Consider the following 16,143-nt stretch of genomic DNA (forward strand, 5'->3'; position numbering starts at 1 on the left):
CCAAATATTCTTGCATTTTTGTATCATGTCTTTAAATTTATTTATCTGTGTAATATATTTGGTATGTTAACACATAACACATTATATTGTATAATTACTTATGTTCATGTTAACTTTAGTCTTTATAAAGACCAAACCAAATCCTTTGATTATTAGAAAAAGAAGCCATATTCCAATAAAAATAAAGAAACTACTCTCAGATTTGGTTGAATATGGAAAGCATTCTATATTTAAGACAGAATGACTTCTCTCTTCAACATTTAGTCTAGAAAAATGAATAATTCTTTTGGCATCAATTATACAATTATATAAGTAATATTTCAATGACTGAGATAAACTAAACATACCATCTGGAATTACCTTAAACATTTATGTTTATGTGATTGCTTTCAGGGTTCTCTACACTTAAAGTGCTTGTTTCTCTGACACTGTAAGTAAGTTCAAAATCTTGATCATTTTTCAAAGCATACCTCAAATATCTCCTTCTCCATGAAGCCTCCCCTTGTTCTCCAGTCGGAATGAGTTGCTTATTTCTCTGAGTAGTCATTATTATGTGTCCTTCCATTATCTCATAAACTTAAAACAACTTATAAACATTGTTATAAGTTCAGATGTTTCTCCCATTTGGCTGCAAGCTTCTTAAGAGCAGGACCATCATCATGGCCCCTATTGCTCTCAACACGTATCTGACACTCATCCATTCATTCATTCATCCAACAACAATTTATTGCATTCCTGCTGTTTGATACTATGGAATAAACAGGAGGGAAATACAGGAAAAATTAACAACTAAGTCTTAATGTCATGGGGAGAATTTTCCAAGCCAAGAAAGCTCTGAAAAAAAAATAAGGATAAAAATATTGGTACAGACCAGATGTACTGAAAGCATTAACAGAAGCCTTGTATCACAGAACTGATGTATTTTTATAGCCAGTGTATATGCTTCTAAGTTAAAAATCTCTCTCTTATATACTTTAACCATTTTATGTGATCTGAGACTCCTGTGGTTTGTGTATAAAAAGCTGGTAGGCTCAGAGTGAGTGAAATAAATCTAATCAATGTTTATTTTCAAAAGAAAACATGAATTGGCAGTAAAAATTTAGAGGGAGGAAAAAGACAGAAACGATTTTTTCATGGTAAAGGCCTAAAGTCCAACTTACAACTCTGAAGCTAACTACATGAATTCTTGGAAAAGAACTTGTTTCCTTTTGAAACTTTCCATTAAATCAAAACATATTGCTATCTCAATATATATGTTACACTTAGATTTATTTCAAATATCATTTTTGTATGTGCTCTTGAGATAATAGGTTTCCTATTTCTTTAGCATAAATTAAATTCAATTTTTCAGAGTATATGTGCCAACTTAAAAAAAAAGTATATCATTGTCAAACAACTTCTGATAGGGCAATTTTAAGTTGATATTATGCGCCATTCTATTCTCCCAGGTCTTTCTCAGTGCCAGACCTCCTGGTCTTGTCCACTGAGGCTTCAAGCACTCTTTACATCTCATGAGTCATTCGCCCACAGAATACAGACATGATTTCTGATTTTATACAAGAACACTGTATGTTCAACTTAAATCTTTTTAATTTCCTGAAACAATTACCTTCACAAAAACTAGTCCTCTTCTGTACCAATGTTTCAGAATCACAGAAAGCTATTAATTATTAACATTTCTGTATATATCTCTAACTTGCCCTGTCACATTATTGTTTGGTTTCCAAGACCTTCTCCTCTAATCTCTCATTGGCCACTCTAAGATTTTCCAAACTTTTCCTGAAAAGCCTGTCACTTCCTTCATACCTGACCTCTGATAGAGCACAGATAAGTCTTACTCCCCCATTCTCTAGAGAATTCAACAACACTCTGTCTTAGGTGGGGACTGACTCTGTCGCCTGTACTAGGATCCTTATCAGCTTTTATTATTTTGTTTGTTTGATTCTAGAGACGTGGTCTCACTATATTGCCCAAGCTGGCCTTGAACTCCTGGGCTCAGGGATTCTCCCACTTCTGCCTCCCAAGTAGCTAGTATTACAGGTGTGTGCCACTGTGCCTGGCATTTCTCATCGACTTTCAACAAACTCTAGTCCATTTCAAGAGTAGAGCATACTGGATCACTGAATCTATTAATTTTCTTTCTTTCTTTCTGTCTTTCTTTCTCCCTTTCTTTTTTTTGTTTTGCTTTGTTTTGTTTTTTTTTTGAGACGGAGTATTTCTCTGTTGCCCAGGCTAGAGTGCAGTGGCATGAACTCACCTCACTGCAGACTCCACCTCCTGGGCTCAAGCCCACCTCCTACTCAGCCCCCCAAGTAGCTGGGTCTACAGGCAGATGCCACCATGCCCAGCTAATTTTTGTATTTTTTGTAGAAAAGGAGTTTCACCATGTTGTCTGGGTTGGTTTCAAGCCCCTGAGATGAGGCAATCCGCCCACCTTGGCTTCTCAAAGTGCTGGGATTACAGGCATGAGCCACCATGCCTGGCCTCTATTAATTTTCAAAACATTTCACTTAAAATGTCAGATTAATTCTGAAACAAAAAAATACCCCATTAACTATCAGTATGACTCTACAGATTAAAAAAATCCCCAGTATAGTAGAGCCTAAAACATTCCAACATGGTATCAGCCCTGCTGAGTTCCAATCCTGGCTCTGCCACAGATTGAGCAGGCTTGAGCCATTTTTTCTGGATCTCTGAGCATCATTCATCATTCATCTCTCCAGACATTAGTTATCTATTAATAGTTATCGGTCATGTGCCAAGGTTATAAGAGCGAACAACACAGTCACAGTGGTTCACTAGACTGGCTTTCTAATGTGCTGTTACCTCATCTTTATAACAGAAATAATACCCATCTTGTAGGGTAAAATTAAATGAAGTCAAACACATAACACATGTGGAAGTCAATTAATGATAATGTTTATTATCCAGTACTTAACACAGTGCCTAGCACATAGAATCTCAACCCATATTTGCTTCATTCATTCATTTATTCATTATTCCTGTCTCTACCCATGGTGCCTCACCACCTCTACACCACTCACCCACTACTTCCTTCTCACTAAAGGATAATCTCATTAAGTCTCCCAGCTGAAATCCTTCAAGGTGAGATGACCTTTTCAATCCCGACCAGTACAGTTCACAGGAAGCTACACCTCAGCCAGAGTTATTTTGGAAGCTATCTCTAAGGCCCCTGCACAACCAAGAGAACAGCATCCACAGTTCATGGCAAGCCATTTACTACCCAGAAAATGCCTGGGTTTTCTTAATCCATTTGTTTATTTTTCCCAGGTTATCACTTCAAGGTATCCCATCAGATGAAAATGATGCAGTATCTCCCATTTTATTGGTGAGAGGGTTTTTCCCCCCATGGGAGTTGCTCAAAGAGTCTTCAAACATCGTTAATTAAAACAATAATAATAATAATTTAAAACGTCTTTATTTAAATCTACTTTCCATGAAATGGATCCACTCTCAAATATATAGCTGTTTGTAGTTATTAGCTCACAGTTTGAAAACTGAAGGATATTTTATAAAGGCATTTGTGTGTTGAAGTATCAACATAAAGTATAACTCTGGAAAGACCATAACGTTTAACGCTATATGTATTTGTTTCTAGACACTGTGAGAAGTTGTGTAGCAAAGTTGTTCTTCACCTGCTCCCTGAAGGGTCATTACTGCCTATACAGTAAGTCCAGTTTTATTCTCATCAGCCAAGAACCTCAGCCGTGGATCCAGATCATGTTTCTATTTCAGCAGGTTTGTATAATCTGTGTTCATCGGGCTCTTTAATGAGCTTGTGGGATATGGGCTTATAATCATTTTTACTGAATTATTCTTTGGCCAGAGTTGGTATGTAGATAACAGCAATACATACATAATTCGTTAATAATTTTAACCTTGGTTTTTTTATATTTTAGGATAGTTTCCTTATAAAAGAAGGAATTATTAATCAGTTAGCCAAACATATTAATATCTTAAATATCCTTAGCTTTAAAAAAGAAGAATGAAAGGGAAAATATCTTTGGTTAAACAACAGCAAAAACAGCTTATTTGGGAGAATAGCTTCCCTTATGTAGTGCTAGGCTTGATTTGTCTAGAGTCTTCCAATCTCCAATTAATGTTAGTGTCAGTATATTCTTTTTGACATTGTTAAGATACTGGAATGTCTCTTTTTTCTATAGAATATATGTACATAGGTGAAATTATGTAAAGAGCAACTTACAACTTGAGAATGAAGAATTTGATGCAGAGATGTTAGCATCAAAAGAGATTCTTATTTGAAAATAGTTTTCTCGGATGCACTAAACTTTCACATAAAATTTGAATGTAGATTATAAAATGTTAGCAATAGAAGGAATCTTAGGAATCATTTTTACAGATAAGAAAATTGAAGGGCAGAACTCAGATCGTCTGACCCCTGACCCAGTGATCTTTTTGTTGTCACACATATGTTGAAAAATAATGTATTTTTATTTTTAAAATGCATTATTTTATGCAGGTAGAAGCAGGGAGGGCAAAGGCAGAAAAAACAAAATGCAAATGTTATAACATGGCTGAAAAGCCAAACTATATGACACTTTATTTACTTCTGTTAATAAAACATTTCCATAATATCTCCTATAAAAATCACCAAGAAGACAGTTGTATTTCTTTATAAGATAAAGTCAGGCTTATTGGGAAATAATGAATTTTAATGCTGAATACATAATAATAATAAAGTAGAACTATAGCAATTAAGAAAAGAGACAGATTGGACATGCCTTAGGAATACTGTTTTTTTTTTTTTCTAAAGCGAGTCTTCTTAGGAACATTTAATAACATCTCATAGAGAACAACTCACATTTTGGTGTGAACCAAATTGTATGTGAATACAAAAAACAGCATTGACTGTCTTTCCTTTTCTTGAAATAAAGACCTTATTTTTCTTCTATTTTGCTTATATTTTTCACTTAGTTTTCATCAGTAATTTTATATTTGGTTTCATCTTTGGCTTTGTTCTAAACAGTTGTCAGTTTTCTGAAAACAAACCAAGAAATCTTGATGGGTTTTTTTGCCCCTCAGTATTATTTTATTGACTTTGTCTGATTCTTTGTCTTTCTCTTTAAGCAAAATCACCAAAAGGTATCTGTGTATGCTACGTTTCCTCTGTGTTCATTTTACTGTAATGGTTTCTTCTTCCACACTTATGATATCGTGTCATTTTCTGCCTGAATTCTGGCTTTGGGGTAAATAAAAATCAAACTTTGACTTGATATTAATAATTACAACCTGGCACTACTCTTGTGCATTGGGCCAAATTCTTTCCCTTTTCTGTCAACTACACACATTCATACAGTTCCCAAATTCACAGATTCCAGTCTAAATGCTCCTGTTTAGATTGATTCATTAAATCAGGTCCTGTTGTTTAAATGAAAAATTGGGTGCTTCATCAGTTTTTGATAATAATCAATAATTTCTCAGATGTATCCACATTATGGGTTATGTAATTTATCTATTGCTGTCTCTTAAACTTTTTAAATCTGTGGATCACTAACCTGAGCATTAAGATCCTCTATCTTTTCCCATTCAGTACTAGAAATAGTTCATTTTGATGATAATAATAAAATTTTTCTGGAATAGTATTTATTAATCTTCATTCACTAAATAGAAACTTTGTACATACAAACTACTTAGTCTCATACATCAGTGCTTAGACAGTCATTGACATAAAAAGAAAATATGATTTCATAAGCCAATCTCATTATTTTATTATACATTATACATAAAGGATCCTTTATATCACATTGTATGTACGTAAATGGCATTTTATACCTTTATAGATGTTCTATACATTTTTTAAAAATTGTTCCTTTGAACTGAAAAGTTTCCTACATTTATAGGTATAACGCTATCACATGTAAATGATTATTAGACACATCACTGATTAGTAAATATACAAACACAAGTTAAAATCTTCTTTGAAAAGTTTATTTTCATTGGCTTGAATGAAATATATGTAAATGTGATTTTCTTTATGTTCACATTCTTACTGCTCAACATTTAGAGAAATTATCTTAAAGTTTTAAGAATATTCATCCATTATACATTTTAAAATTAAAACTGTTTTTGTGTCCCCCACACACCCACTCATACTGTTCATATTTGATTAATTTCATAATGAACTCAGTTATTTAATTTCTATTCTTAATGATCTACTCTGTATAAATAGACTTGATTTTTGTACTCTATTTTAATTTTATTCCTTAATTCCCAGATCTTTGAGAAAATAAATATGAATATTTATATTAACCATGTTCCAATTAAGGAACATCCTTGGGAAATCACTGAGATAAACACTATATTACAAAGGTTAGGCATATTTATGGAGATCATTATCAACTATCTTGAAAATACTATGAAATAATTTTAAATTTCAGTTAAAAAATGAAAATCCTGAAATATATCTTATGTTTGATCTTTTTCGTTTATTTATTTATTTATTTTTTTGACGGAACCTCTCTCTGTCACCCAGGCTGGAGTGCAGTGGCATGATCTTGGCTCACTGCAACTTCTGCCTCCTGGCTTCAAGCAATTCTCCTGCCTCAGCCTCCCAAGTAGCTGGGACTACAGGCTCCTGCCACCACGCCCGGCTAATTTTTTTTATTTTTAGTAGAGACAGGGTTTCACCACGTTAGCCAGGATGGCCTCGATCTCCTGACCTCGTGATCCGCCCATCTTGGCCTCCCAAAGTGCTGGGATTACAGGTGTGAGCCACCATGCCCGGCCTCGTTTAATTTTTTTAAGAGAGGTGGAGGTCTTGTTATATTGGCCAGGCTGGTCTCAAATTCCTGGTCTTAAGCAATCCTCCCGCCTCAGTACCCCAAAGTGCTGGGAATACAGGCTCATTCACCATGCCCAACCCCCATATGTTCAATCTTTAAGACAGATCTTTTTCTTGTTTCATTTAAATTTAAATCATGTTAAAGTTCAAACCAAGGCAAACAGTGCTTTGAAATCAATCAAACAATACTATTGGGACAAGACATAGTATATCCTGTTTCTTTCTTTAATGCCCTTTCAGAGCCTGTTTCCTGAACCCCTGTCCATTCAGAGTCATTCTGTGCAATTCCTCAGAGCCCTGTGGGAGAAGACCCAGGGAGGGGATGCTTACAGCTTTGAAACTGCCATGATGGAGTCCACGTTTCCACAGCAGAAGGTAAATGTTCCTTTCCTTGGCCATGTTACAGGCCAAGATTTAAGACTGTCCTGAAACAGTTTCCCATTTTTTTTAGCAATTTAATTTCATCCTTCTTTCATTTACCTTTCTTTCATTATTATCATAAACATTTGTAAGAAATTATTTTCATGTGGTACCATAGTAGATTCAGAATAGAGTGGTACCAGTAAACAAGGACATTGCCCTTTGAGGTCTATATACTGACACAATACAGTTTCCTAGAGCTACGCAATAACTGCATGCATAGTATGAAATAGAAAAGATTTTACAGCTGGGTGTGGTGACTTGTATCTGTAATCCCAGCTACTCAGGAGGTTGAGGCAGGAGGATAATATGAGGCCAGTAGTTCAAGATTAGCCTCAATATCATGGCAAGACTCCATCTTAAAAATTTTTTTTTTTTTTTAATTAGCCAGGCATGGTAGCGCATGCCTGTAGTTCCACTACTCCTTGATCTTGGTCTTCCCAGCTCCAGAACTATAAAAAATAAGTTTCCATTATTTATAAATTACCCAGTCTTAGGTATTTTGTTATAGAAGCACAGTGACTAAGAAAGAAGGCTTGAACTAAAGTTAGAAGTTATAGGAAGATTGGAGAGCTATTAAGAAAGTCAAATCAACAGGACTGACAGCCTGATGAGAAAAAGAATAATCCAGGATGACTCCAGGTGCATTGTTTGGCTAACTGGATGATAATATCACTCTGAAAATGAGAAATCACAAAGTAATCTGACGGAGCAGAAGAAGATAAAGCATTCTGGTTTACATATTTCGAATCCAAGCTGTTTATATGGCTAACTAGGTGGTGGTGGTTGTTAAATACCAATGTGGGCTTCAGGAAGAAAGCCATGACTGGAGATATGGATTTGGGAGTCACAAGTTAGCACTTAGTGTTATGGCAGAAGACTGGATTGCTCAAGGGAAATATGTATATTGAGAGAAAAGAATGGTTATTACTCTCTTCTAGTAAATATTATCAGCTTCTCTCTTTTAGCCCTTCCCAAACTCAAATATTCTGATTACTCTTATTTTGCCTTTTAGATAGCCCAGTAATAAGTAATGGATGCTTACTGAGCAAACCAGATGTTGTGAGAATAAATGATCATGGTGTCTGTCCTTGCTTTACTGTTGAAAAGGGAGACAAGCATGCCAATATTAAACAAATTCATAGTACAAACGAGCAGCAAATTAAGTACTCCAGAACTGGTCTCTTGTGAAACTAACATAATATTTTTTAAGTGATGAAGAATTCTAATAATATGAAAAATGAGCATGATTAATCAGAAGTTTATTTGTAATGCTCTGTAAGACACTAAAGACATATCAAACTGTTGCATCACTACTTTTTGGCTTGGGTTTAGGAATTCAACATGCAGTATTAAAAATAAAGGAAATGCCACAATTGCCTCAGTGTAGAGTAAAATGGAATTCTTTGTACATTTCATTCAAATTTTCAACTGTTGCATCATGTTTGAAGACAATGCCTCAAGTTGTCATAAATTTTTCATTGCTAACTGTATTTTAACTAGAGGCAACCAGTAAATTAAAACTTGGCAGGCTGCTTCAAATCCTGAGATTAAAAAAAATACTTGGCAAACTAGTTTTGTGCATACTCACAAGCATACTTATTCACATTTCTTGTATTTCATGCTAATAAACATTTCTCTAAGGGAAAATTAACTGTAAACAAAATTTAAAATTTTTTAAAGTTTTATGATTTGTTTTGTTCATGAGTAATAAAAAAAACTTTGATATCTGCAATGTACATTATGTGGCAAATTTATCTGCCCAAGTATTTCTCAAGTAGATTTTTTCCTATTTTTTTGAAGTGTTCTCTGTACCAAATTCAAAATAGCTGTAAGAATGGTGCAAAGTCTGCTTTATTTTCACAATAGGTGCCATATAGACATACATTAGTGATTTGAAAGAGATGGCCATGTGTGTATCGGCTGCAGTGACGGAGTTTCACTGCAGCAAAATGGATTCAGGTACACAAGAAAGAAGGAAGAAACTCCTAATGCCTGAGTATCTAGAATATAACATTCTGGACAATATGAAAAGAAGTTTGTTATTGTGGTTGCTTTTTAATAGAATCTTGGAATTTTAGAACTAAAAATTATCAGTGAGATATCTATTAAATTGCAAACTGCTTGAGGGCAGGGATTTTGCCGTATTTACCATTGTATTGCCAGAGCTATACGGTGCTTGGCACACACTAGGCTCTCTAAATAATACATATCAATTGAAGAAATTTAAAAATTCTGTCATTTTCTGGATGTTAAAATCGGAAGCAAAGGAACCTGTTGAAGGTCAGTGGCAGAGCTAGAACTGATACACATACCCTTGCGATATCAGGGTTGTCACAAATGAATCTGGTACTTCTCTCCTCTGGGCCCAGGAGAGGATCACATTTCCCTGTCTACTGAAGCAAGGCTGGCCATGTGACTTGCTTTAGCCAATGAAATATGGGAGGGGATATGTGTCACTCCAAGAGGAATCTTTTAAAAGCCAGTGTACTATTTTCTGCAATTCCTCTTTTCCTCTACCATGATGATGATGATTGTAGGAGCAAAAGTTGAAATTGAGTTGCCAGAAGATGAAAACAGCCTGCAATTCTAAGCCACCACATGGAGGGCTTCTGCTCTAGAGAGCCACCCAGTCCCACCACACATTTTGTATGAGAAAGAAACATCTGTTGTTTTGTTAGAATCTGAAATTTTGGTGTTAGTTATAGCAGCGTAACCTGCCTTTCTTGATTCGTACACCTACCAGAGTAGTTAAGCATGTTGGCTCTGAATCACCTGGCTTTGAGATCTGCTGTGCTCCTTACCAGGTGTGTGTCCTTCGTCTCTGTGCCCCAGTTTCTTTACTTGTACAGTGGAGATAATATCAGTACCTACTTCATAGCACTGTTTTGAGACTTGAATGAGTTAATACATACAGAGCTCTCAGAACAGTGGCCACACATTGTGATCTCTAAATAAATGTTAGCTAATATTCTAATCCCTAGCCAGCACCCCACCTCAAATAACACAAATTCAAACCCGTCTTACGTGCATTAAGGGAGGTTCAGAGTGGAGGTAGGAAGATGAACCTGATTGATAATCTCTCAAGTTATTGTATTCTACTTTGATCAGACCAACATTACCAGAAACGTTTTCCAAATTTCAATCATGAATTTTCAGTATCAAATTCAGCCAGGTGCAGTGACTCATGCCTGTAATCTTAGCACTTTGGGAGGCCAAGGCAGGCGGATCACCTGAGGTCAGGAGTTCAAGACCAGTCTAGTCAACATGGGGAAACCCCATCTCTACTAAAAATACAAATATTGGTCAGGCATGGTGGTGCCTTCCTGTAATCCCAACTACTCGGGAGGCTGAGGCAGGAGAATTGCTGGAACCCAGGAGGTGGAAATTGCAGTGAGCCGAGATCCCACCACTGCACTCCAGCCTGGGAGACAGAGTGAGACTGTCTCAAAAATAAATAAATAAAATAAAATAATAAATAAATTCAATCAAATTATCTTTTGCAAACTATATATCAATCTCACACAGGCATAAAAGTGTGGAAATGCATATGTAATATAATGCTAAAATATTTTTAATATATAAAAATAAAAGTTTAATATTAGTGAACTTAGTAAAATGCATGAATTCAATAGTTAAAATTTTTAAAAATTATCACTTAAATGACATTTGATAAAATCCAACAATCACTTTACTAACACACATTTTGTATAAAAATTGTATTAATGTCTGTGTCACTAGTTAGACTGGGTTTCCATGAGAACATATGCTTGTCATTGTACACCCAGCACCTAGAGCATTGCCTGGCATACTGTTGACACTCAGTGATATGTGTTGACTAAACAAAGTGAGTGAGCACTATTACTAACTAGAAATGGAAAGATGTGTTCTTAGCATAATAAATATTTGTCTGATAACAAAAGAAAAACTATGCCTAGTGGTGAACAACTGAAGATTTTTTATTAAATACTGAAATAAAACCAGAATATCCACTATAATCTTTATAATTTAGTATTGCTTGAAAGCATGAGCCACCATGAGAATATAAGCTCCATGAGAGCAGGGATCTTGTCTCTTTGTTTGTTACAGAATCCAGGATATCTAAAGAGCATGCCTGGCTCATACTAGGCATTAAAAATAATAATAATAATAATAATAATAATAATAATAACAAATAGAACACAAGACAGAAATAAGGAGTATACTATTTGAAATAAGAAGATAAATTCAACATTAGTTTTAGTTAATATGAAAATAAAAAGAACACTATTAGAATTAATAATAATAATTAACTTTACTGGTCATTTAGAATGTGCCAATAATTGTCCTGTTCATTTAATATCAATTATTTCACTTAATCCCAATGACAACACTATGAGATAGACAGCATTATTATTATCATCTTACAAATGAGTAAACTAAGTAGAAGAAAGATTAATTTTCTCAAAGTCACAGAGCAATGGAGCGAAATACACTTGAATGAACAGTGATATTACCACGTTCCTGATTGGAAATAGTAAATATTACAAAAATGTTAATACTTCCTAAGTTAATTAGCACTTTAACTGAGTTCCAATTTAAATTCTAAGAGAATTATTTTTTATCTCTTATGAAGTGATGGTAAAATACAGCCAGAAGGATAAATAGGTGAGACCAGTTTGAAAATTTTTGAGAGGGACAAAAAAGAGGACATTCCAAAACATTAAAGCACACTATAAAACCTACAATTATTAAATTACTCCACTTTTATGGAAAGAATTAATGCAGATAAATGGAACAGACTAGTCCAGAAACCAACACAAATATATACATTTAATCAGTTAATGTATATATACAATTGTTTAACTACATATGAAACGAATCCTTTTTAAAAAGCCTACATAAAAGAGAATGAAATCAAAACCCTAGAGCTAATTTTATACATATAGAAAAAATGTAAAAGTGTTTGCTATAATTAGAAATTAAACAAGGATACCTGTCATCACCTTCAAAATTTAGCATTTTACAGGGATCCTACCCAATGCAAGGAGACAAAAGCAGATAAGTATAAGGATTAAAACAGAATAAACCAGAAAGAGAAAGAGATAGAGATGAGAGGGAGGATGAGGGAAAGAGAAATTATTTATAGAAAATAAGATTATTTGTGTGGAAAGTTCAAAAGAATCTAACCTTTAGAACTTATACAAAAGATCCATAAACTTATTTGATATAAGATCAACATATAAAATCAATAACAAATCTATTAATGAGTAATAACTAAATAGAAAATGTAGAAAAGCATGCCATCTATAATAGCAGTAAAGACTATAAAGGACCTAGGAATAAATATAAGAAAAGCCGTGAAACTCTTTAATGATAAAAAATTTTTGAATATTAATGAAAAATTTTTAAAGACCTGAATTAATGAAAAGATATGATCTTTTCATGGTCAAGAACAACCATTATCATATAAATGAAAATTTTCTCCCAAATTAAAATGTAAGTACAATTTCATAACCAATCCTAATGGCAACAGACTTTTCTCATGGAGTTTGACAAACTGGTCCTAAATTTAGAATAAAGAAAATCGTAAGAAAGACTGTGGGGGAGGAAATTTTTATGCTACAGAAAAAGAAAACTCATGTGATTATTGCTGCAGGGATAAATTAATGGTAAATAATAAAGAGCCCAGAAACAGTCCCAATCATATATGAAAGCTTGGTAGGTGATAGAAGGGGGATTACAAATCAGTGAAGTGAAAGTAAAATATGTTTTAAATAATGTAAGGACATGTAACTTTTCCAAGCTGAAAAGATAAAAGTAGATCCTTCACAGACACCATATAGATCAATTAACTCCACATAAATTAAAGGCTTAAATGCAATCAATGAAATCTTATAACAATTAGAAGAAAATATCAAAAGTTATCTTTATAACTCCAGGATAAGGAAAATGTGACAATACAAGTCTTGGCAAAGATGTGAAAAAGTGGGAATGTTCACACACTCTTGATGGAAGGAAAATAGGTATACCTGTTTAGAAAAAAGAACACTTAAGAACATATATATATATTTATATATATATAGGCATTAATTAGACTCAAAAATGACAGCTAGATTACTGTTAAGATGGGTGAGTAACTTTATTTCTGAAGTCTTAATTCCATTTAAAGCTGATCATAAAAATGCTTAAATACAAGAAGGTTTTTATATTACAGTATATAAAATGTGCTAATACTACTCAGCTATTAAAAAGAACAAAGTAGTGTCTTTCGCAGCAACTTGGATGGAGCAGGAGGCCATTATTCTAAGTGAAGTAAGTCAGAAATAAAAAACCAAATACCGTATTTTCTCACTTGTAAGTGGGAGCTAAGCTATGAGTATGTAAAGGCATACAGAGTGGTATAATGGATATTGGAGACTCGGAAGCTAAAAAACTACATATTGGGTACAGTGTACATTACTTAGATGAAGGGTGCACTAAAATCTCAAACTTCATTCATCCATATAACCAAAACCCACTAATTTTCATTTTCAGACTTCTTAAAGAGCAATCTGGTCTTTATAATATAATCAATGGTTATATTATAATTTCATGTGCCCTATTTTTCTGCAGTTCTATTTCCAGATGAACTCTTACATATGTGCATCAGAAAACATGTACAGAAATACTAACTGAAGCATTTTTTGCAGCAAAAAATCAGGAGCAACCCAAATGTCCCTTGATAGAGGAACGTGGAAAAAAAATGTTGTGGTATAGTCATGTTATACAGGCAAGTAAAGTGAATTAATTAGACCTATATGTAATAGCATGGGATAAATCTTGAAAATATATTGAGTTTTAATAAGCAAGTTGCAAAACTATGATATGAATACTATGATAGCATAAATGTTATTGTATAAATTTTTAAAACACATCAAGCAGCGTTATGCACTATTTATACATACATACACTTAGGATAAAAATACGCTATATTTAGAATTATGCCAAGTTTATGATGAGGTTGCCTTTGGGTAAGGAGAAAGAGAGGAAAGGAAGGAGGAAAATGTTACCAGGGAAGAGAATTAAGGAGATCTCAATTTCATCTGTACTTTTATTGCTAAATAACCAGAAGCAAAATATTAGCATTTGTTAAGTCTGGCTGGCAGGTACATGGATATTTGTTAAACTGTCTTTTGTAGATGCTTTTCTGTCTTTGTTTTTTAAATTTAATTTAACCTGTAACTAATGTCAAAGAGTAAAGAATTGGTAGGTTTGACTACATAAAATATAAAGTCTGTAAAGAGCGAAACCTTTTATGCACAATAATTTTAAATGAAAATATTTGTAACAAGCATGAAAAACAAAGTTTAATATCCTTAAGCTACTACTATAAGTTCACGAAAATCAATAATCAATGAGCGAAGAACATGAGCAAATACTTAGGAGACTCAGTCCGTAAAAGATATTCAGCCTCATTAGTAGGCAAAGTAGTCAAAATTAAAATAAGTTACCCTTTTTAACACATTTTTTAAAATACAATAAATCAATGCTGGCTTGAGCAAGAGAGTTAAGGCACTCACACGTTTCTAAGTTGAAGTGTAAATTATTTCAACATTTCTAAAAAGCAATTTAGCAATGCAGTTCAAGTCTTAAAAATATTCATATCCTTTAACACAGTGATTCCACTTCTAGGAATCTGTTCTAAAGAAGTAATCGGAAACATGTACAAAACTTAAGATAAACAAACACAAAAAGTATTGCAGAGGGATTTGTAAATAGCCTAAATGTCTAAAGATAGGAGAATGAAATTATTATACATCCATATAAAAGAATATTTTTTGTAGGTCTAGTCCTGAATCCAGGTAAAATAATATTTTTAAAACAGGTAGATGAAATAGAGAGATAGGAAGATAGATAGATGATAGATAGATAGATAGATAGATAGATAGATAGATAGATAGATAGATATAACAATACACAGAGAGAGAGAACTATTTCCTGGCTCTCTCTGCTGAGAGAACAAAAAATATTAACCAATCCTGAAAAGTCATGTTTATGAGACATGTTTAATGATATGAAACACACTTACGGTAAATACCATATTTCAGGGTACAAAATTATTTTTATAAAGAATATTATTTGGAGGATTGCCCATTAAAACAACCAAAAGGAAATATAATAAAATGTTAATGATATAGCTCTAGTTGATGGGATTCGCATTTTCTTTTCTCTATATATTTCTTTTATAATCAAGGAAAAAATATTACTTTAAGTTATATTGCCTTATGTAAATGAGCAGTTTACTTGAAGAAAAATAGATTCTAAGACAATTAATTTCCATTATAAAATAAGGATTTTAGAAAGATGGTGGAAAAGCAGTTGATTTATTGAAGAAATGAGAAAGACCCCCATGGAACAAGTAGAGATTACTATTAATAATTTCGTTTCAGTGCGTATGCTACCCAACACTTCAGAGGGAATGGCACTCTGATTATCAGAGGACCAGAGAGTTGACAAAGTTGATTGGAGGATTACTAAAGGGCCAGAATTTCAGAAAGAAAAGGCCTTTATTAACACATATGTTCCAGTTACCAAAGCATAGGGAAATGTCGTATGCTGTAGAAATGGGATCTCAAAACTATGTCCCTTACAGAAAAAAATAAAATAAACTACATTTTCTGCTGAAATAAAATGTGCCCCATCCGGCTAACATTTGGTGATTTGTTTTCAGTCCGCATTGCTACAAACACACTTGATACTTCCCAGGATAATTGACAGGAGTGTCAAGGCATAAATAAAACTGAAACACTAATTCTGGGTGAAACCCAAGGAGACTGTCTGATGCTCCCACAGGCTTAGATCTAGTGTTTTGGGTTAAAGTGTTAATGTGCTTGAGTATATAAATGCATAAGTAAGTAAATAAAAGGTGGGCCTATTAT

At 33.7% G+C, this 16,143-nt stretch overlaps 1 protein-coding gene across 1 annotated transcript in view; it reads left to right on the forward strand.

Moving 5' to 3' along the window:
- LOC116463581 (ventricular zone-expressed PH domain-containing protein homolog 1) overlaps window positions 1-16,143 on the forward strand; it is a gene marked incomplete at its 5' end in the record, with an annotated part of 118,801 nt that overhangs the window by 58,351 nt on the left and 44,307 nt on the right. Inside the window, 2 exons of the mRNA XM_032146773.2 lie at window positions 3,620-3,759; window positions 7,064-7,198. Of these exons, the coding sequence (XP_032002664.1) occupies window positions 3,620-3,759; window positions 7,064-7,198 (275 nt within the window). The remainder of the gene's footprint in view (window positions 1-3,619; window positions 3,760-7,063; window positions 7,199-16,143) is intronic.

This window comes from Hylobates moloch, unplaced genomic scaffold (assembly GCF_009828535.3).
Source record: "Hylobates moloch isolate HMO894 unplaced genomic scaffold, HMol_V3 SCAFFOLD_43, whole genome shotgun sequence".
Lineage (NCBI taxonomy): Eukaryota > Metazoa > Chordata > Mammalia > Primates > Hylobatidae > Hylobates > Hylobates moloch.